This window comes from Ailuropoda melanoleuca, chromosome 10 (assembly GCF_002007445.2).
Source record: "Ailuropoda melanoleuca isolate Jingjing chromosome 10, ASM200744v2, whole genome shotgun sequence".
NCBI classification, from domain to species: Eukaryota; Metazoa; Chordata; class Mammalia; order Carnivora; family Ursidae; genus Ailuropoda; species Ailuropoda melanoleuca.
The window spans coordinates 24,504,628-24,528,239 of record NC_048227.1 but is presented as its reverse complement, the minus strand read 5'-3'; the positions used below and the strand labels follow the sequence as shown (position 1 = coordinate 24,528,239).

General features: G+C 38.0%; 1 protein-coding gene across 3 annotated transcripts in view; it reads right to left on the bottom strand.

Annotated features, from left to right (window-relative positions):
• Window positions 1-23,612, bottom strand: part of SMG1 (SMG1 nonsense mediated mRNA decay associated PI3K related kinase) — a 98,898-nt gene that overhangs the window by 62,467 nt on the left and 12,819 nt on the right. For 2 of the 3 annotated variants that reach the window (XM_011226515.3, XM_034670319.1), the window contains exons 2-8: window positions 9,091-9,254; window positions 8,191-8,346; window positions 6,231-6,367; window positions 4,980-5,038; window positions 3,744-3,957; window positions 603-728; window positions 132-204 (exon numbers count right to left, since the gene is read on the bottom strand). In XM_011226515.3, the coding sequence (XP_011224817.2) occupies window positions 132-204; window positions 603-728; window positions 3,744-3,957; window positions 4,980-5,038; window positions 6,231-6,367; window positions 8,191-8,346; window positions 9,091-9,254 (929 nt within the window). Of the gene's footprint in view, window positions 1-131; window positions 205-602; window positions 729-3,743; window positions 3,958-4,979; window positions 5,039-6,230; window positions 6,368-8,190; window positions 8,347-9,090; window positions 9,255-12,549; window positions 12,608-23,612 lie in introns of all 3 variants that reach the window. The other variant, XM_011226514.3, reaches the window with a different exon arrangement.

The window sequence follows — 23,612 nt, the reverse complement described above, 5'->3', positions numbered from 1 at the left end:
GAACCAAATTATTTCTGCGAAGCAATGATTTTTCCTGCATTACGAAAGATACAGTATTAACAGCTGGACTTTGAGGAACCAGAGCTCCTTCCTATAACATTTAAATGACTGGCATATGCTAAATAACTTACCAGACACCTGCTGTGTGAGCGAAGGTTTCTGAGTATGATCTATATGCCATCCAACTAATATATCAACTGTATCCTGGGTGGAAACAAAGAGAAAAGAGCTAATCATTTTAAGGTCTAACTGTTACTTCTCCTGTGGACCATTTCAGATTAAGAAATCCTAGAGAAAGCATATGCGTTCTACCTATTTGACGGTATACAAACTTAGAAAGGGAGAGGACAGGGCAAGAGAATAATGGAACTCTGTTTATGACCATGAGGAAATGTTTTTCCTTTAAATATTTCAAGGTATTAATGTCAAAAGTACAGATGGTATTTACAAGAACAATATTACTGCACCATTCTATCCTGGATCTCAAGCATCACTGATTATACTCCAAGAAGCAGAAGCCTTGTTTTCTCTCTGATTCCCAAGGTCCTTAAACACACAACCAATCCTTCACCCCATCATCTGAACAGAGTCAGGGAACTCACCCTAAAATTAGTGCTGAAAATATGAGGGTAACATCGAGCCACCAATAGAATGCACTTAACACATTTGCAAAGTAATTCTGGTGTATCCACATTTTCAAGAATGGACTGTAGGCTGGTCATCACAAGCTAAAAAATAAAAGTTATAAACCATGAATATTCAACAAAACAGGAAGAAAACAAGCATGTTGGGTTCATTATTTAAAGTGGCTTTATCTTCGGCTCAGGTCATGATCCTGGGATTCTGGGATCGAGCCCCGCGTCTGATAAGCAGGGAGTCTGCTTCTCCCTCTGCCCCTCACCCCTCGGCCCCTCACCCCTCTTGTGCACGTGCATGCCCTCTCTCTCTCTTTCTCTCTCTCTCAAATAACAGATAAATAAAATTTTTTAAAAAAAAGGTGACTTTATCTAAAATTGATTATGATACCAAAGAAAAGAAAGTCTCCAGTTTTAGCTCAAAAATAAGTTGAAAACATTTCATTCCACCATGAATAGGCTGAAAATAAATACTGTTTCCCCTTATTTAATGTCTCTTAATACTATTCTTAAGTAACGTTTATTCACATCATTCCTAAGTGCTCTCTTTAATACCATGGACTTGATTAAATTTCAAGAACAAAAATTAAGATGTGCTTGGAAAACTTTAAAGTACCACAACTACTTTCCAATTCAAAATTTACAGCAAATTTTATACAATTTATGCTTTAGGATATTAGTTCTTGCTTCAAATCTGAATGACTTAGAGAAGAATAGCATGGCCCCAACACATGAATGACAAACATGCAGGCTCCTGTTACCACTATATATAGATCTATTTTTTAAACAAATACATGGCATGCCACTGATAGAATATTTTGCAGATGTTAGAAACCATTTTTTCCCAAGAAGAAAGGCTCTTCTTTACAAAGAACGAGGTCATTACTACAGAAAAAAATGCTAGAACGGGAAAAGTACCCAACATTTTGCAAAGCCAATGTTATAATCTATTCAGGCACAGAATATGAATGGGTGCCAAAATCACTGAGTGAAATGTAACTAAAAAACAGGATATTCAGAAGGTCTCAAGGTATCATGCCCAGATTACTAATTACAAAAGGAGAAAAACAAGCTTCCACGATGGAAAGATTCTGATGGTCATGATCTCAACCAGGTGATCAACTCTTCATCTCTGATAGGAAGACAAACTGAAGTTATGTGCCTGCTGGTATGATGCAACAGTAAGAATGAACCCAGAAGTATTTGTGACCAAAAGGTTTAAAATCAGGAAAGAGCAATCAGACAAACCCAGAAAGTAGAACATTCTACAAATAGGAGAGACAAAAAAGGTATGAACTGTTCTAACAGAGATTAAAGAGGCACAGCACCAGACAATACACAAGTCCTGACGGAATCCTGGATCAGGTAAGACAAAAGCTATAAAAGATATCCTAAGGGCAGAAGTTTGAATATGGATTGCATTATGTAATAAAATTAATTTTCTTAGGTAGGACAATAATTTTGTTATTATATAAGAGACAACAAATAATAAAATTAATTTTCTTAGGTAGGACAATAATTTTGTTGTTAATTAAGAGAACAGCCTTATTTTTAGGGGATGTGTGTTGAGGCATTATAGGGTGAATTGTCATGACGTGTATAATTTATTTTCAAATGGTTCAACAAAAAAGTATGCACGCCTATGTGTATAGAAATAAAACAAGTGTAGCAAAATGTTAATAACTGACAAATCTAGATAAAGGATATATGGGTATTTATTATACTGGTCCACCTGTTTTCCTGTGGATTTGAAAATTTTCAAAATAAATATTTGGAGAAATGTTCAAAATATAAAAATTATGTGCAGAATAAGCCCAATTTGGTGTTATGATATTTAGTTATGGATAAATTTCTGAATCTTTCCGAAAATTTTTCATACAACCTCTATAATCAAAGAAATATGGATTTTTAAAAAACAGACTCTAACTACTAGTAAAAGTAACTTAAGCAAAATAAAGCACATCACGAATTGTAAAGAGCATATATAAATAAAAGATATCTGATATTCTAAAAGCACATCAAACCCTCATTTTTTTTTTTTTAAAGATTTTTATTTATTTATTCGACAGAGATAGAGACAGCCAGCGAGAGAGGGAACACAAGCAGGGGGAGTGGGAGAGGAAGAAGGAGGCACATAGCAGAGGAGCCTGATGTGGGGCTCAATCCCATAACGCCGGGATCACGCCCTGAGCCGAAGGCAGACGCTTAACCGCTGTGCCACTCAGGCATCCCCAAACCCTCATTTTTAGTAACACTATTACTTAACAAACATTTAACTGCTTGTAACTTTGCTCAAAATTAAACTGAGAATTATCTTTTAATATACAAAAGTGACATAAAGCTCAGTAGGGCTGGTTTTCATTTATACAAAGTTATTTTATATCACTCAGAATAAGGATTGTTGACACATTATCAAACCTAAAAAGGCCTAGAATGAGTTGTGTTCAGTTTTCGTCTCCCTCAGAAAAGTCAAGTCCCCTCCTATCCAGCTGTCCTCACCGAGTCCCTATTTTCAAATGTGCAAATGATTCTAGTACTAAGCAAATTCAAAGGAAAGCTTCAAAAAAGTGAAAAGAGAAAAATCTAACTTACTTTAAATCTACCTTTAATTTGTATCCTTTAACTCAAACTCAGAAAGAGAAATGTTATTTATATCGTATTTACTATCAGTAGATAACCCCTATACTAAGTTTCCTTTCTCCAAGTTCCTCTCCAAAAACATTGCTAGAAAATTGTTAAGGACGGGGCGCCTGGGTGGCACAGCGGTTGAGCGTCTGCCTTCGGCTCAGGGCGTGATCCCGGTGTTATGGGATCGAGCCCCACATCAGGCTCCTCTGCTATGAGCCTGCTTCTTCCTCTCCCACTCCCCCTGCTTGTGTTCCCTCTCTCGCTGGCTGTCTCTATCTCTGTCGAATAAATAAATAAAATCTTTAAAAAAAAAAAAATTGTTAAGGACAATTTTCTTCCCAAATGCATCAATTTTANGTGTTCCCTCTCTCGCTGGCTGTCTCTATCTCTGTCGAATAAATAAATAAAATCTTTAAAAAAAAAAAAATTGTTAAGGACAATTTTCTTCCCAAATGCATCAATTTTACCCCTCATTCTTACCTGCATTACCGATGAAAAGGCTTTCTTTTCTCCTACAGTCTCTAATGCTTTGTAGGTGGCACATAAGTAGAGGAGTTTAACTTCATCTTTTGCAGATGAGCTAAATTTGCTAAAAATCCATTTGAAGATCTTCTCAGCCTCATAGCTCAGAGAAGCACAAAGAAGGCCAAGACAGCAAGCTCCCTCCTGTCTCAACTCCTGAAGCAATTTGCTACTGTGTTTATTTCAATACAAACAAAACAGAACACACAAAAGGTTTAAGCTTTCAAATATGACAAGAATGACACATTTTACAAAAGAATGTCTTCAACGATTTTTTTAAATTTTTCTATTCAGACTACATAAAAGATTGAAATTTTATCTTTAAATATGCTCATTACTCTCTCTATCCCACAGTGCCCAAAAGTACCTTTATTAGACATTAGATTTTCTTTTACAGAATCAACTATTCACAAGCAGTAAGGAAAGGCCCAGAAATACTAAAAACCAGGCTTCAAATTCCATCTCAAGCTACATTAAATAATCCACAGAAAAGGGCAGCAACAAGGATCAGATAAAACACACTACAAATAACTACATACGATGTAGTGTTCAGTAGGTAAGGACTATAAACCAGGAAAGGGTACTAGTTAAAGCACAACAAACTTAACAGGATAACAGCACTGATTTAAGTATATTAATAACTAACTATATAAAATGAAACCATCAAAAAGCAGTAAGGTTCATGACCTGCTGAGATGAGTTTTTGGTGCTTTCCAACACTGCAATTCTTTGGGAATCCCCATACGAAGAACAGACTGCACACCTTTGTGGAGAACCCCAGTAGCCTCGTAGAGCAGGTGGTCTGAATCCACTGTTGCCCAAAGAAGGAAGCTCCCTTTCACCTCTATTCTCTAAGCAGTTTCAAAATTCTCTAGTTTACAAAAGTTAATCGCATTCATTCATGCCTGCATTAAGAGTTTATGGCATTCCACAAGTCAATGCTCAATTACTCAGTCATGTTGAAAAATTAGGGGGAAAAAAAAAAAAGGTATTTCCTTTCTAGTGGATTCCATTTGTATTCAATGGTAATTAACATATAAATACTTTAACACAGATAAAAATAGCAGGAGAACCCAGTGAAACATTAAGAAGATACTCATAAATGAAGCCACCAATGGGTTTATCTTCTTGTAATTTTTAAATAATTTCTAAAAATTTATTTTAAAGTCTTAAAATTACCCACTGGTTACTTACCTTTCATTAAGCACATCATGTACAGCAGCCAAGATATTATCCAATTGTTTAACTAGTACCTTAAAAAAAAAAAAAAACGTATAAAAACTTCAAATTCCTATACTTTCAAAAACACTGTGTACTTTTTAGTTGTGTTCCCCTCCAAATTCTAATCAAACAGCACACCTTCCTTTTCTTATTATTCCCAGTCCCCAACTAGCAAGGAGTGTTACAAGTTTCCTTTCAGATTCTGAAAGAAATTTATCCATTCCTATGTACTGCCATGATCATCAATGAAAAAAATAAACTCAAAAAGCCTGTTTTAGGAGCACGTGAGGGCTCCGACAGTTGAGCACCTGGCCTTCAGCTCAGGTCATGATCCCAGGGTCCTGGGATCAAGCCCCACATCGGGCTCCCTATTCTGCAGGGGGTCTGCTTCTCCCTCTCCCTCTGCTCCCTGCTCCTGCTCTCTCGCTCACTCTATCTCAAATAAATAAATAAAACTTTTTAAAGAAAAGCTTGTTTTATTTACTCTGAAATGCATTAAGAAATGACTGGTGGATGAAGAGGTGAAGAGATAACGTGACAAAGCAACATGATAAAATGTTAATGACAGAATTTATATGGCAGACATGATATTCAATATCAATACATATTTGAAATTTTTTCAAAATTTTCATTTGCTATAGATTTGAATATTTTCACAATAAAATGGGGAGGGCCAAAAACTTGCTCTGAACCAAATATTATTTGATTCACCATACCATTCTCATTAATTTTTTCCTGCTCTATATCAAGTTCTTAATTTCACATTAAAATAATTACTCAGAGTGGAGAGAAATTTGTAATTGCTCCTGAACTTTTTTCTTCAAAAGATTTTTTCCATTTATTTACCCCTGGCCACCAGACCACACCTACCCATGAACGAAACACGTACACCGTAACCCCAATTTCACATATGAAAAACAAAGACATAATCTGTCCGGGCATACAGAAAACAAAATTCTGAGGACAACAGAACAAATGTATTAAAAGGTTAAAAGCATTTCATTACAGAAGACACCAGTGTGGATCCACCAATGGCAGGTAAATTACACATCAGGGTCATCAAGTTCTCAACCATTATAATATAGACCAAATTAATCTAGAATAAGGAATCCCTGTCATTTTTCCTAAGAAGCAAAGCTTTTCCCTTCTTAAACCACTCCAGATAGCCTTAACTACTCTATTATGGAAACATAAAAGTTATCAACATTTCCATACTGTACTCACCAGCTTATTTTCTGGTTGCTGAATAAATTCTTTCAACTGCTTTACAGTAGCCAGTCTTCGGTCTCTGTCGTCTTCCCGGGTGATCCTCCGAAGAAGATTCGACAGTCGAGACTCATCAGAATAAGACATCGATCGCTCTGTGAAAATAAACACGTTATGTATTGAGTATAAACACAGACACTTTATAGCCCAAATATCTTAAAGTACATCAAAAATCACAGTCCACTAAACAATAAAACGTCAACTGAATGCAGGTCCCGTCACACTTTTTGTCACTATAAGCCTAATTCCAGCAGACTGCTAGGCACAAAGCAGACCCTCAAAAAAGATAAGCCTAAGCAAACACCTCATTCCAGAGGACCAGATGAGAGAAAAAGGCTTATAAATTACTTTCTTCAGATTTGTTCCAAAATCTTTTCAACATCCAGGTAAAGAGCTGAGTACAAGTAAGAGACGTCTACAGGTTAGGGATAAAGTCTCAACCAGGCAGAAAGAGGCTATATGCTTTTATTTCTCACTTGGTATCCAGTGGAGGGCACATGGTATCCAGTGGAGGGAAGTCTCTTGTTCACATTATCATTGTTTTCCTAAGACAAAGTTTTTGTGAACTGCAATCAGACATTCAGTTCAACAAATGTCTAATTACTACCAACCATGTGCAAGGCATGATGCCACCAGGGAAGTGGCAAACCAGAACTGCTCTGCCCTTTATTTTTTAATGACAAAAACAAGCAAGAATGCTCAAACAATTGCCAATAAAAATATACTTAAGTACTAATTTTTTTTTATATTTTCAGCTGTGCTATTTAATGATTAACCAATGTACAGTAAAAACAAACCACATTAAAGGGTCTGATAGTTTCATTTCTCCCTAAGGCATGGAAAAAATTTAGTAATAAAATACAACACATCTGAGAGAAGGAAAATGATTCTTTTTTTAACTCCTAGGCCAATGAGTATTTCAGTAAAGATGGACACTGAAAACGTCATTAGGTTACAAGCCAGGAACCCTAGGCTCTATTTACAATTCTGCCACTAGCAAACTACTTAACTCTGAGCCTCAGAGGAGAAAGAACTGGACTAAATTATCTTTGGACTGACTTTCCAGCTTCTATCGTACCAAAGTCAAGGGCTTCAAACACTTTTAAGAAACAGCACTGCCTTTGACTAGTGGGACCATGTCTGAAAATTTATCCAAAAGAATTCATTTTTTAAAAATGAAAAAAGCCACACACACACACACACACACACACACACACACACACAAGCAGCTATGTGGACAAAGATATTCACCAAGATACACACAACATGCCCATACACACACACACCCTGGAAGCAAACGGTCATGAACTAAATGTCCAAAGAGTGACTATATCCAACAAAGTATATAAATCAGAAATCCTGATTTCATACTTAGCTTTACCAACAAAATACATTTCTCTTTTAGAAAACTAATGATCTTCATTACCTCTAATCACCTGACATTCAAGGCACTTTACCTATACAGTGAGGCTGTGTTATAAAGCAGAAGGTGGTATCAGCATACTTAACTTTAGAAAAGCACCCACTCCATTTATACTCATACCCCCTACAGACCCTAGAGTTCAAGGACTTGCTGCAGGAAGACACTAGACATTCATTATCCACTATGATCAGGAAAATAATTTCTTTAAATCTTACCTAGTATTCTAATCTTATTTTAAGAGAATTCTCTAGAAAGTATACTCAAAAAAAGTATTAAAACCTTTCCTGTGAGAATTTGGTCTAAGAAACAGTTTACAGCGAGAAAGAATGCAAACAATTATCATCTGTACATGTTTTTCAACTCGGAAGTAAACGAGCCAACTCATGTATGCAAAAGCATTAGTAAGCAATACAGCGTCCAGGAAACAAAAGGGATACAGGTGTTTGTGGAGGCATTTAGGACTGCGCCCCCCCCCCCCAGTTTGCCCAATCTTACCCTGTGATTTCCTCATGTCTTTGATGGCTAACGCACGACTGCCATGCTGAATACTGGTGAACTCAGGGCTGGTCACATTATTAACCCTCAGCTCTTGCCCCAACGACTTCCGACCATAAGTATTTTCCCCAGATCCTCCATTGACACTGTAGCCACCTAAAAACAGCAATATTTACATTATTTTAATAGGGCTCTTTGCTTTACTCCATCAATTCCTGATAGTTCAGGATCTTACTACCTATCTACAGCTCAACCAGCCTTTGCTTCTCCTACTCTTCCCTTGTGCTGCCTGCTTTGAAATCATTTTGGGGGCGCCTGGGTGGCAAAGCAGTTAAGCGTCAGCCTTCACCTCAGGGCGTGATCCCGGCGTTATGGGATCAAGCCCCACATCAGGCTCCTCCGCTATGAGCCTGCTTCTTCCTCTCCCACTCCCCCTGCTTGTGTTCCCTCTCTCGCTGGCTGTCTCTATCTCTGTCGAATAAATAAATAAAATCTTAAAAAAAAAAAAAAGGAAATCATTTTGATTTCATTTTGTTCATCCATGGAAGATAAGAGAAATGTAAACTAAATTAAGTCAGATTTTGCACTTTAAAACCTTTTAGAAGCCTAGAGGAGAGATTATAGTCAGAAGACTTCAGCCTTTGTGATATTTTGGGTGGCAAGGAAACTGCCTAAGTATATTATAATGTATGAAAAGAACATTTTAAAAATTTTTTAATGAAGGGGTAAACTGAATAAGTTTCAAAAATAGCACTGTATTTAATATTTATATTTTAAGCATATTAAAAGAAAGAAGTACGGGAGAAAAAAAGAGGGAAAGATGAAGCAAGGGAAAAGCTGGTAGGTTAAAAACAAACAAACAAAAAAACATGCCTCTAACAATAAAGGAAGCATATATACCCTTTTCGTCATTCTGTATGTCAGTGTGGACTCTGGTATCATCGTGCCTTTGCCGAGACACCACAGCTGAATTTGAAGGTTGCAGTCCATAAGAAGAAGACCCACCCCGATCTCTGGATGAAGAATATTTTAATGTATCTGGGTCGGCTGATGCACTATCAGTTCTGTAAAGAGAGAAGAGTATACGATTAAACTTAAACAAATATTTTCATAGCCCAAACCATAAATCTTTTATTCAAGCCTCTCCTACCACACTAATTTTTAAATTATTACTATTATAAATAAGCACTCCAATTACTAATAAGTCTTTCAACAGGGAAAGGATTGTCAATGAATGAAATGCCAGCTTTTCAGCCCCTTCTATTCTACAAACCCATTCAGAAATACAGGAAACTACCAGGATTAGAGTGACCAACTCATCCTGCTGTGTTCAAGGGTTACCAATTTTAGCAATGAAAATCCCATGTCCGTGGAACCTCCTTCAGTCCAAGGCAAACTAAGACAGCTGGTCACCCTGGTCCAGGATTCTCTTCACATGATTTGATAAAAGGAATCATTCTTCCTCAGCTCTTCTCCCAGGAGAGGTTAATTAGTAGAAAAATTACAGTCTTCCCAGTCATTAAAATAAAAAGCACTGGCAACATATGAGGCAGGGGCAATGTGGCATATTCTCTCTCTCTCTCTCACCTGAATTCCTAACTTGATTATTTGGTGGGAAAGTAAATTACAGAATGATATTTGAAAGCAAGCTCGATAGGATATAAAAACACATTAGATGGAAAGTAAGATTATTTTAATGTATTGGAGACTTCACTGAAGGTTCCTTAACTACAGAGACTATCAAAATTATAAAAAGTTAGAAAAATAAAAGTAAGATACCAGGAATCCAATAAAGCTGAAGTAAAAGTCAAGTACTGTATAGAATAATCCCTGATACTCGGCCATTAATAAACAAGTGGTGTCGCCCCAGGGTAAAACTTTGTCCTTATCCTTGTCTAAGGAACAGTTTTATGGCTCAATGTCCTCACCAGTACAACCAGGAGCTGAGTTTCCTAATTTCTCATGAGCCTTATTCTTCCAACCATCAAACGTAAGGCATCAAGAAATAAGACAACACTACAACAGCATATGAAAAATACCAAGAAAAAAGCTCCTGTCCTACTGATACTACTTCTGAAAGGAACAACTTTCTGAAAAAAAATCACTTTTATGATATGTACTAAAAACATCTTCTGAACCCACAATTATTTGGGAAACTTGAGGACACTGGCAAAAGCAGAAACTAACCTATTCCTCAACCCTTATGACTCCTTCCTCTTCTATAAAAATGACTTCAGTGTTTGTTCATATATTCCAATTTATCGTTTTTCTTTGCCCCCACCCATAAAAATACTAAACAAGAAACTTAGCATAAGCTCAGTCGGACAACCTGATCTATACTTAATGAAACCACTGTTAATATAGAATGCAAATAACAGGTCCAATTAAACTTGGGTAAGTGGCACAAATCTAAATTATTCCTAAAGGCTCTCAACTGGAAACTTGATAAAATTCCGTGACCCTAGCATACGAAAATAACTAAGGCTCCACAATGGAGTATCTTCTTCAAACATCCAGGGTTCGCTTGTCAACAAAGCTCAGTATTTCCAAGAGATGAAAAAACACAATTTATGGAATTTCAAGAAAAAAATGTATGAGAATTTTTTTCTAAGCATCCTAAATCTATAAGCAGTTAAGTACCATTAACACTAAATTGGAGCATGAGAGCTTTTTAAAACAAAAATAATGGCATCTCCAATGTTTCTAAAAATAGCACATTAAATGTGCACCTACAATAAACCATAACATACCATAAATTTCTGGAAGGGAATTCAAAAATAAAAGAGAGCTAAGAGCTTTTCTGACAGATCTGAACTTGTCTAAATGTATGACACCTAACACAACCTGGATAAGTAAGCTGCTAGCAAATGAATGGATACAAGATAACGAAAATCAAGCAATATTTAAATGTCTGAATTTCCTGTTTAAATTATGTTTATATATCACATATACTACCTTTACTACTAAGAGTTAAGTATTTGTATCATTCTTCTGGTGACATAGCGGTAAACAGAAGGCAGCAGAGAATATGGGTTCAGAAAAGATCTGGGCTCAAATCCCAGTTCCAACACAAAAAAGGTAAGGGGGACTTTGCACACGGTACTTAATCTCCAAGCCTCAGTTGTTTCTTTCGTGAAATGGGGTAATACCTATCTCACCTGTAAAGTTGTTGTGAGGCTTAAATAGGATACTAAATTCTTAAGAAATACTTAACTTACAGGATATGCTCAAAGTTACTAAGACCCTGGGGCGCCTGTGTGGCGCAGTCAGTTAAGCATCTGACTCTTGGTTTCAGCTCAGGTCGTGATCTCAAGCCCCACATCAGGCTCTACACTCAGGCCAGAGTCAGCTTAAGATTCCCTCTCCCTCAGCCCCTCCTACCCATGTTCTCTCTCCCTCAAATAAACAAACTTACAAAAAAAAAAAAAGTTATTAAGACCATAATACTAAACTCAAGATTTCCAGTCTAAAAGACAAATAATATATAAGCAGTTCAAGAGCATAGGAATATAACCAAAACAAGTTTCATGCCCAAAATATAGCAGCTGGTTTTAAGTTCTTCAATGAAGAAATTAAGCAATCTCCTACCAACAAATCCATTTCTACCTACAAAGCATCTGACTTCAAACTAAACTGGAAAAAAAAGAATGGGAACAACTTCCCAATTTATTAGAAATATAGGTTTTAAAATCCCATGAGTTATGAACACCAAGTTTTTCCCCCCTCAGAGTTTGGGTTTTCAGAAATATAACAAAAAAAAAAAATCACTAGGGTTAGAACTACTGTCTTAGAACTGTCTAAAAACTTACTGGCTGCCATGTTCTTTTAAACCAAACTGATCAAAACATTTCCAACCAGAATTCAAGTTATAGGTAGTCTGAACCCAAAAGCACAAAATAGTTCAGCGTTTATCTGAAATCTTGATTTTTTTAAATATCAAGACTGCTTAGGTCTCAAAAAAGTCAGTACCAGGCCATTAGCACCATCACCACCACCCAGTCTAATAAATAGAAAACTGTTAACGAACGGAAATGAGCACTTAAAATGAGGCAATCAAAGGCACAAAATACAGATTTGAATTCAAAGAGGCAGGTATAAATGTTAAGCCAGTTGTAAGGGGTGAAAAAGCTATCATCTGCCAGAATTAGCGTCTGTTTAGTGATAAGAAAAAATGTATCTGTTAAAACTGAGAATCATACTAGCAAGGATCAAAAATACCTCCACTGCCCCTTTAATACTCTAAAAATATTATGGAGAGAGAGAGAAAAAAAGAAATGCATAAGTTTCCCCCAAATGCTTAAAGTGAAGTTAAAGCCTGATGTACATGCCACATGAGAGGTAAGTTTCTAAAGCTCATACCTCAAAAATCGCATACTGTATAATATGGAGCCTTTGTGATGTTTTGCATCAAGTCAATCTGTAAGACAGTAGTTACAATATTAGTGAAGACAGTGGGTTAAAACATTTGTTGTTCAAACATGAAGCAAATATCATTCATGGGTTAGGTGCTTTGAGTTGTACTATGGCTCTTAGAGTTCCTATGTTGAAGCAAAAATTGAGATAGAAAGCCACTCTGTGCCTTTGAAGATAAAGAGGCTTAAGGTGGCAACCAAAAAACTTTTTAGTACATAAGAGAATTTAAATGTTAACTATAACATACAAATCACATGCAAATATAGTTACCGCTCATTTAGTTATCTATTCTCAGTATACAGAAAATGTAATAAATCTGAGAGGTCATTTACTCTGAATAACCCAAATCCTCAGACCTCACATCAACAATCCACCATGTGCAAGGGGATACAGTATCTCCTGGCTACATGTGGTCTCGTCCAGTTCTTGTAAGCACTAAAAAGCAACCAAAAAAAACAAAAAAACAAAACAAAAAGGCACCACTTCAGAAGTATGAAGTCAGGGAATTCCCTAACAGGAAGCATTTCCATAAAGCACCCCAAAATGACTTGATGCAAACACCACACCTAGTGGTGCCACTGGAATAACCATCATATTGCTTCAAGTTGTTTTTAACTAGGCTTATTAAGGGATTTTACTCTCAGGGATCTAATTTGTAATGGTTATCGACCAGGAAATGAGATTTGCACTTAAGCCAATGAGGTGGGAATGCGTTTATTTTCTAAAGCAATGGTGCGCAAAAACAGTGTCACTGTCATACAGTAGTTGTAGAATATGCTGTGAGTTTTTCATTAGTAACAGTTAATACCACTTGAAAACGATTTATCTTTTAGAAATAAATTCAAGGTTATCCCTATGATGCCTGTTACTCACCTGGATTCAGACATGTTTTCATGAGGAATAGATGAAAAGGTGAAACTATGCTCTGAAATATGAATCTGTGCCTAAAAAATTCATTTGGGAGGCTCATGGACTTCATTATTTGAAACTCTTCCCACAAGAGAAAATAGTTCAAATTTAGTAAAACAGAACTGAACCATCATGCCGAAATTACGAGTTTACATCAGTTTTGCAACAATGAAATATTAGCAATTAATATAATTTCTTGATGAAACTTCCTTAGCTACTTAAGTATTAATTGTATATAATACCAAATCTTAATTATCAATTTATGGGTTGTTACCGATTTTCAATCACTAATCAAACTCAACAGCAATGTAGACTCAAAATATGAAACTACATTTAACTATTTTTGTAAAACTAAATAATTTCACCATGCCCAAAGGAGGTCTGTCTGGCCTTTACCCTCGGCTTCTGGAAGTTAATTTCTAAAGTCCTGGAGTGTAATACCTAATAAAAGTGTCCCTGTTCACCTGCAGGCTTTGGGCCACACCAGGAAGTGTAACAATGTGATCTATGAGGGTGAAGGGGCTTTAAGTCCCAAGGACCAGCTCAGCCTTCAGAAGGGCTGGAAGCTAAGTTTATGCATGTAGGCAGTTGATCATGGAGTCCCAATAAAACACTCTAGACACCAATGCCGGGAATGAGCTTCTACGGCTGGTAACACTCCATGCGTACTGTGTGTCACACATCAACACCAGAAGAGTAATACTGTGTTCATGACTTGACAAGGAAAGGACGGTTGGAAGCTCCACATTCAAAGCTTTCCTGGAGTCTGCTGTATGGGCCTTTACCAGCAGCCAATCTTAATCTGAAACTTTTAGCTATAATAAATTGTAACCATGAGTAGAACAGCTTTCAGTGAGTTCAGTAAGTGACTTATCCAACCTAAGAGTAGCCTTGCGGACCCCTGAACTTGGAACTGGTATCAGAAGTAAGGCTGGTCTTATGGACCATGTTCCCTCTAACTCTGCATCTATATTTAAAATTACCGAATATGCTCTAACCCAAAATTTTAAAGATTGTAAATTTTGTTTTTCAATAACATCTTTAGCAAACATAGTAAAGATTTGACTTCAGTATAATTTCCCTTCTCAAACACCCTCTATTGATTGACCTCTAACCAAATTAACCAGAAGGGACAAACAACGCCAACTCTAGGAGGGCATTACATTGGATTTTAACCTTTGCTTCACGTGCACGATTGTCCTCAGTGTAAAGGTTGGTCAACACTCCACCCCCAGGTAGTTCTCAGACTACGATTGGGTCTTCATTACTGCCCGTGTTTCCCTAGCCAGGGTTCTCTCCTTTCCAAAACAGTTTTCAAACTTCTTGCACCTTCCTCCTTTCCCCAGCTCTTCCAGTACATGACCTTCCACATTTCTGCTTCATGAGAAATGCAAACCATTCTTCCACAGCACTCTCAATAAGGGCTAAAGTTTTGAGCTCCTACCACATCTAGTAAGCAACTGAGCCAAGCAGTTTACATATATTTAGTACTTCATTTCCTCTTTAACATAATCCTATTATGATCATTAAAGATAATAAATTACCATCTTACAGATGAGGTAAGCAAGGTTCCGTAAGGGACCTAAAGCTGCACATCTGGTAAAAGGAAGAGCAAGAACTCAAATTCAATTCTGTTTAACTTTCAAGTTCTTCAGCACTCCACCAGTACCTGCCAACTTCCTTCCAGTAAATCCATAAATTCACCCACATGTTCACACACAGCCTTTCTTATCACCCTCAAATCATGGAACAAGTACATGTCCTATCTACAGCAACCCTCTGAATCCATACATCGACGCTATTTTCTGAGGTTGCTGTGGATCTCCCACTTTGCTGCCGCTCATCACTCAACAACACATGAGCACCCCCTAGTCTTTCCTTTCAACAACAGAAGTCAAAATCTTGGGGATCCTGGCTGGCTCAGTCAGTAGAGCATGCAACTCTAGATCTTGGGGTCATGAGTTCAAGCCCCACGCTGGGGCATGGAGCCTACTTAAAAAGGGGGGGGGGCGCCTGGGTGGCACAGCGGTTGGGCGTCTGCCTTCGGCTCGGGGCGTGATCCCGGCATTGTGGGATCGAGCCCCACATCAGGCTCCTCCGCTATGAGCCTGCTTCTTCCTCTCCCACTCCCCCTGCTTGTGTTCCCTCTCTCACTGGCTCTCTATCTCTGTCAAATAAATAAATAAAATCTTAAAAAAAAAGGGGGGGGGGCAAAATCTTAACACTCTTTTTCCTTCTAATTCTCCTTGTCTAGACTCTTCACAGCCAAAACTCTTGGGAAAAATTTACCTTCCTCATCTTCACTCACTTTTCAATTCACTGTAACCCGGGGTCCACCATCAGCACTCCAATGAAACTGTTCCTGCCAAAGTAGGAGCTGCCACTTGTGGCCTTACTTGTCTCTAAAATTCCATGACCCCCTTTTGGCTCATCTTGCTCAATGTCTGATGACTACTTTTGACAACTGTCTACTCACACTCTCTCTCAATAACACTCTAATTGTTGTTGCTGTTTTTTAAAGTAACTTTAATTCCAGTGACTCTCTCTACTTTTTCCCAGTCCAAGTACTTTCTTCCTTCTTCACTTCCTTCTTTCAGCTTAGAGTTCATGGTCTATCATTTCAATAACACTCTTGCCAATCCCCTTAACCTCTCTTAATATTTTCCTCACACCAATCTGTTAAAACTTCAACACTGCATAAGCCCTAGTATCAATAATCCACCATCCATAAGTAAGCACCACATCCCCAGGCCCTCCAGCGTCTATCTCCCATTCTCTACATGCATTATCCAGAACTGCCCCATTCTCTTCAGATTCCAAAATACTCCCCTAACCCCCTATACACATAAACACACTCACAATCTCTCTACTTCTCCAAGAAAAAAGAAAAAAAAAAACATCACACATCTGCACCCAATATTAGGCCCTAAGTGGGATTCCATCTACTTCCACCTTTTCTTAACTTTGCAAATACCCTTTTCTCCTTTCCCATTGAACTGAATCTTCACTTTACACATGTAAAATTTTTTGATGTCTCCCATTTAAAAATGCAAAAACGTATTTTAAAAAATATTAGAAAACAAACAAAAAAACTCCATCAATCCCACATGACCCTCCACCAATCTGCCTTCACTCTCTGCAAACTAAGAGTTATCCCTACTCCCCACCCTGTTTCTTCACCTCTACTGGTTCCTCAATCCACCCTGATCCAACTTCTGCCCCATTACTTTCAGCAAAACTAACTATGAGCCCAGGTTGCTAAACTCATACTTCAGGCTTTATCTTACTCATCCTCTCAGCAGCTTCCACAGGGCTACTAAGTAGAGTTAAGCAGGTTGTGGCCTGCACAAGGGTGCCTTGCAGAGGAATGAGGTGGGCTGAATGAAAACCTCTTTTTAAAATTCTTACAATAACCCTCTGTGCTGAGATCCTGAGAATTCAAAATAACCAGATTCTTCCCTTCCTTTGGCTTATGGGATAAAATACTCTGTATTTCTTCCTACCTGGTTGTACTTTCTCAGGAACTTCTGAGGGCTTGCTCAGCCTCATCTACCAAACCCCAGAATCTTGAAGTTTCTCAAAGCCTGACCCTAGGCACTCTATTCATCTCACTTTGTACTCTCTCATTCAATCCATTCCAGTGGCAATATTTACCACATGTATGACATCACTTCCTAGATCTAGGCCTCCATCACTGATGTCCACTCCAAGGTCCAGACCTATGTACCCAACTGTTTAAAAAACAATCTTGGCGCCTGGGTGGCTCAGGTCATGATCCCAGGGTCCTGGGATTGAGCCCAGCGTAGGGCTCTCTGCTCAGCGGGAAGCCTGCTTCTCCCTCTCCCACTCCCCCTGCTTGTGTTCCCTCTCTTGCTGTCTCTCTCTGTCAAATAAAATCAAATACATAAATAAATATTAAAATTTAAAAAAAATCTCCATGTTCCAATGCCTCAAACATAACAACTGGCTCCTTTCTTCCTGGAATCCCCATTTTAATAAGCGGTGCCATCATCTAACCACTACTTTCTAATAAATGGCACTGTTTGATCAGTCAGTATATTTCCCACTCCCAATTCTCATCTCTCACCCATCTCTCCTCCACATTCCAACATTAGTGTCATAAAACACAAATCTGATATCCTCTCACTGCCCTTATCATCCTATGCACCTTACTTCCCTTTTTAGCTGAAATTTCTACCCACTACCCCCTTTCACATTCTATGCCCCATCCATCCTACTCTTTCATTGCCACAGAAAGAATCACCTTGCTCAGCCAGTCAGCGGGGATTGGCTTTGTCCTCACCCTTTGCTGACCCTAGATTATTTCTCTTTATCCTCCAAGCTTCAGCTTTCCTTTGAAAAGTTTCTGTCCCCTGAATCTGGCCAGTAGTCCCCACTATATATGTGCTACCAGAGAACCTAATAGTTCCTTTAGTTCTAAGATGATTTAAGAAGCTATTTTAACATGTTCTACCAGGAGACTGTGAATACCAGAAGGGCAGGGGACTCTCAATGCTGCCTATCACACCCCCACTGCCTAGACGGCATATAAATTACTTGTTGACTAAATGATCACCCATTCTCATAAATGAGGCCTTTCTCTCAACTGTGGAATACAGATCCCTAACCTAAACGAACACTAACTTTTCTTCAACCCACACTTCCTCTCCAAAGCATTCTATCAAAATCAGTATTTTCTTGATCATTTACTACAAAAACAGCATTAACTAAGAGCTGATGACTCCAAAAGGTGAACTAAGATGGTTCCAACCCTGTAAGAATTTATAATCTAGAAAGAAAAGAACTGTAAAGTCAGTTGAAGTTCCAATTAGGAGTATAAACTGCTCTGTGACTTCAGAAAAAAAAAAAATCCCATTATCCAGCTCCTTCCTCAAACTCTCAATGCATGTACCACACTAGTTGGCACTTAGTAGTTGTAAAATAGCTTCAATTTGCTCACTTGTTTGAGATGTTACCAGAGGGAACTATTTACACCACACAACTTTCACAGGGAAAAGAGAACAGCATAGTGGCTGCAGCATAGGGGAGGGGAACAGACTAGATAATGATCTTGGTTCGAACTCTATTATAATTATTTAAATTAAGTAAAAATTAGTCTTCTAAGTTAAACTTCCATAACTAAAATGTGATCTTAAGAGTAACTTTCATGGGGGGTGCCTGTGTGGCTCAGTTGGTTAAGCACCTGCCTTCAGCTCAAGTCATGACCTTGGGGCCCTAGGATGGAGCCCTGGGTCTGGTCCTTCTCCCTGCTCAGCAGGGAGTCTGCTTCTCCCTCTCCCTCTGCCCCACCCCCGTCCCTCCCTCCCCCACTTGTGGATGCGTGTCTGCGTGCGCAGGTATGGAGCAAACGCGCTCTTTTTCTCTCTCTCAAATTAAATAAATAAATAAAATCTTTAAAAAAAAAAAAAGGTGACTTTTATGAACACAGAAAAGCCACCAAAATTAGAACGGGCTGGCTTCAGCAATATATTTAAATGAATTCCAAAATTTTATAAAAATAATTTTTATAAAAATATGCACTTTTAAAGCCTTTTTTTAAAAGATTTTATTTATTTATTTGACAGAGAGAGACAGCCAACGAGAGGGAACTCAAGCAGGGGGAGTGGGAGAGGAAGAAGCAGGCTCCCAGTAGAGTAAGGAGTCAGATGCGGGGCTCGATCCCAGGACCCTGGGATCACGCCCTGAGCCGAAGGCAGATGCTTAATGACTGAGACACCCAGGCGCCCCTAAAGCCTTATTTTTGTCCCATCAAAGGGCACTATCAAGAGAGTGAAAAGACAACTCACAAAATCAGCAAAAATATCTGCAAATCATGTATCTTTCAAGAGTCTAGTATCCAAAATATATAAAGAACTCCTGTAACTCAACAAAAGGACAAACAATCCAATTTTTAAATGGGCTCAAGATCTGAAAAGCCATATTTCCCCAAAGATATTCGAACAGCCAATAAGCACATGAAAAACTATTCAACATCATTAGTGATTAGGAAAATGTAAAATCAAAACCACAGTGAGAAATCTCACCCAGTAGGATAGTCATCATTTAAAAAAAAAAATAATTACCAGTGTTGCAAATATACTGAGAAAATGAAATCCTCATACATAACTGATGGGAATGTTTAAATTCCTCAAGTTAAGCAAAAAATTACCATTTGACCCAGCAAATCCATTCCTAGGTATATGCCCAAAAGAGCTGACAACAGGTCCTCTCACAAAAATTTGTATGTGAATGTTCACCACAACACTATTCTCAATAAACTAAAGGTGGAAACTCAAATGTCCATCAAAGGTTGAATGGATAAACAAAATGTGGTATATTCATACAATGCAAGATTATAAATCCATGTAAGATTCCATAAAAAGAAATGACATATTGATACCTGCCACAACACGGATGAACCTTGAAAACGTTATGCTAAGTGAAAGAGGCCAGAAACAAAAGACTACATAGTATATGATTCCATTCATATAAAATATCCAGAATAGGCAAATCCATAGAGAAAGCAGATTTATGGTTGCCAGGGGCTGAGAGAAGGGGAAAATAGGAAGTAACTACTTAAAGGTACTAGGTTTCTGTTTGGGGTGATGAAAAGTTTTGGAACTAGACAGTGGTGACGGTTGCACATCATGAATGTACAGCTGACACTTGAACAACACGGATTTGAACTAGCACAGTCCACTTACACACAGATTTTTTTACAATACACACAGCACAGTACTGTAAATGTACTTTCTCTTCCTTATGACTTTAATATTTTCTTTTCTCCAGTTTATTTTAAGAATACAGTAAATAAGACATACAACACACAAGATGTGTTAACTGACTACTTATATTACTGTCAGGTCAACAGCTGGCTATTAGCAAAGTTTTAGGGAAGTCACGTTAGATGCAGATTTTTGACTGGGGGGCAGGGAGAGGTGTCAGCACCCCAACCCCCACACTGTTTAGGGTCAACTGTACTTGGTACATTGAACTGTAAAATGATAAATTTTATGTGCATTTTATCACAATTTTTTAAAAATTTAGGACATTCTTGGGGCATCTGGGTGGCTCAACTGCTGGAGTATACAACTCTTGATCTTGGGGTGGTGAGTTTGAGTGACACACTGGGTGTAGAGATTCCTTAAGAATAAAAAAAATACATATTTTTTTTTGTTTTTAAAAATTTTATTTCTTTGAGAGAGCAAAAAGCAGGGGGAGCAGCAGGCAGATGGAGAAGCAGACTCCCCGCTGAGCAGGGAACCCGATGTGGAACTTGATCCCAGGACCCTGGGATCATGACCTGAGCAGAAGGCAGACACTTAACTGACTGAGCCACCCAGGTGTTCCCCCCCCCCAAAAAAAAAAGTTAAAAAAAATTTATTGCATTCTTGAAAAGATTAAATTACAGGGAGAAAAAAAAAAAGACCACAGGTTATCAAGGGCTGAGAGTAGAAGCTGACTACAAAGGGGCACAAGGAAATGTTTTGGGATGATGGAACTATTCTATAGCATGACTGCAGTGGTCATGTTTACAACATAACATGCATCTGTCAAAACGCAAAGAACTACACAGCATATAAATCATACCTCAATAAATCTGACTTTTAAAAAAAATTTTCAAAGGTTTTATTTATTTTGAGAGAGAGAGCGAGCACATGATGGGGGGGGAAGGGCAGAGGGAGAGGGTGAAGCAGACTCCCTGCGGAGCAGGGAGCCCCACGCGGGGCTCGATCCCAAGACCCTAGTATCATGACCTGAGCCGAAGGCAGATGCTTAACCCACTGAGCCACCCAGGTGCCCCAATAAATCTGACTTTAAAGGAAACAGATCTTTACAGTAAAAGTACAAAAGATAAAGGAAAGAATTTATTTTTAATATTTCAGTATTTCAGGTCTTATATTGCCTACCATATTTAACCATTCTAAATGAAAAAGCAAAATGTGGCCCAGCTTTAAGTCATTGTGCTTTCCAATGAAACCAAAGACTGTTAGTGTCTGAATTATCAGGCCTAAGAACTGGAACTTAAAGCTCAGAAAGGATTAACCTAGCCAAGGTACAGAAACAAACAAAACAGCTCTTATATCATTAAAAGATAACTGTTACTGACATTAATAATAAAAAATTCAAAATTTCTAGCAAAATTGCAATTTCACTCTATCCATGCCTGAGAAATACCTAAGATAGTCCCTATAGCACTTTATTTTTTTAAGAAAGAAATGCACAAAAAAGAAACACACTATAAATTCTTAATGTTTTATTGCCTACCAATTTTGACAGCTTTCAAAATTGTAGCTAAATTCTTATTAACTGACCACTGAGACAACACGAAAAAATTGTTTTAAGAAAGAGTCAAACCACTAAGGCTGGTAAAATCAGAAAATCACTGGCTGAGACAGAGACATGAGAAATCCACTGCTAATTTAAGTATACCAAGGTTCTGTACCTCATCTAGCATAAATTCCTATATTACCAAGTATTAAGAATATTTGCAGTTATAAAATCTGGTATGCTTTCAATTTTCAATACAAATGGGATTTCAGGGTTCACTACTTAACAGAAATAATTCTGTTTATGTAAAATAATAGTTCACCTAAAGGCTCGTGAATCTAAGGCACCATGTTAATTTGACTCACTTTCTCCTGGCCTTTATTTTTAACCCAAGCTAGCTGACTGCCTTAAAAAAAAAACCCTGCTTCAGCTCCCATTTGTATTGCTTATCTTCCTCTTTTGTCAGCAAGTCCTGGAAGTACTTTAGAAACATCCCATTCAGCCTGGGAAATTGCCAAGATTGAAAGGAAATCTCTTACTCCATGACCTCCCTAGCAGAGGAAGGACAAAAAGACTGAACATCTACAAAGAAACCTGTCCACCCCTTCACCCACACCTCCCCCCCCCAGGTTCTCCAGTTAAATGCCAAACATAGCCCACTAAGACAGAGAAGGTTAGAGAAGAATCACTAAGAGTTAAATACTATAGAAATTCCAAAAGGAAGGGTCTTGAAACCAGACTGGGGCTCTATAAGCAAGGAAAAGGCAGTGTGTTTTATCAGTATTAAAAAAAAAAAAAAAAAAACGGGGCACCTGGGTGGCTCAGCCGTTAAGCGTCTGCCTTTGGCTCGGGTCATGATCACAGGGTCCTGGGGTCACGCCCCGCATCCAGCTCCCTGCTCCGCAGGAAGCCTGCTTCTCCCTCTCACACTCCCCCTGCTTGTATTCCCTCTCTCGCTGTCTCTGTCAAATAAATAAATAAAATCTTAAAAAAAAATTAACTTTAAAAAATAATAAATAATAAAATAATAAAAATGTGTGCAACCATCTTGAAGAAGTCCTGAAAATAGGCAAATACTGACTGTAGAGATATTCAGATAAAGTTCCGCTAATAGACTCAAGCATATTCCCAAGGGACTGACATGCCTGTGAGATTCTTGAACAATTACATATTTTAAATCTTCCCTTTAAAAATAATCCTAAAAGGCACTATAGTCTTTTACAAAAATAAAGGTACTGTGTAACAGGTAAACATCATTACAACTTTTTTTTTGTAGGTGACACTGGTCAAGAAAAATGATGTGGTTGCCAAAAATCACTTGTAACACATTAAGAAAAAACAAATATTATGTAATTTAGACATCCGTACTTTTAAAGAAAACTATTATCAAGTTAGGCACTACTGCCACAATGATATGATACACCCTACAAATCTTGGGCATAGTCAAGGTTTTAAGGTATCAAAAGAGTAACATCCTACCATGCATCCTTTGACATGTAACATATCTTAAATATGATGGCAATTATGGAAAAGATACTTACTGAATTTCATATTCCACACTACTAATTTTTTTTTTAAGATTTTACTTATTCATTAGAGAGAGAGAGAGAGGACGAACAAGCAGGGGGAGTGGAAGGCAGAGGGAGAGGAAGAAGATCCCCACTGAGCAAAGAGCCTGACTCGGTACTCAATCCCAGGACCCCGGGATCATGACTGGAACAGAAGGCAGACGCCTAACCAGCTGAGCCACCCAGGGGCCCCTCCACACCAGTGATTTTTAAAAAGAGGAAGAAAACTAAGAGAAATATCTTCAGGGCATTCCCAAATTA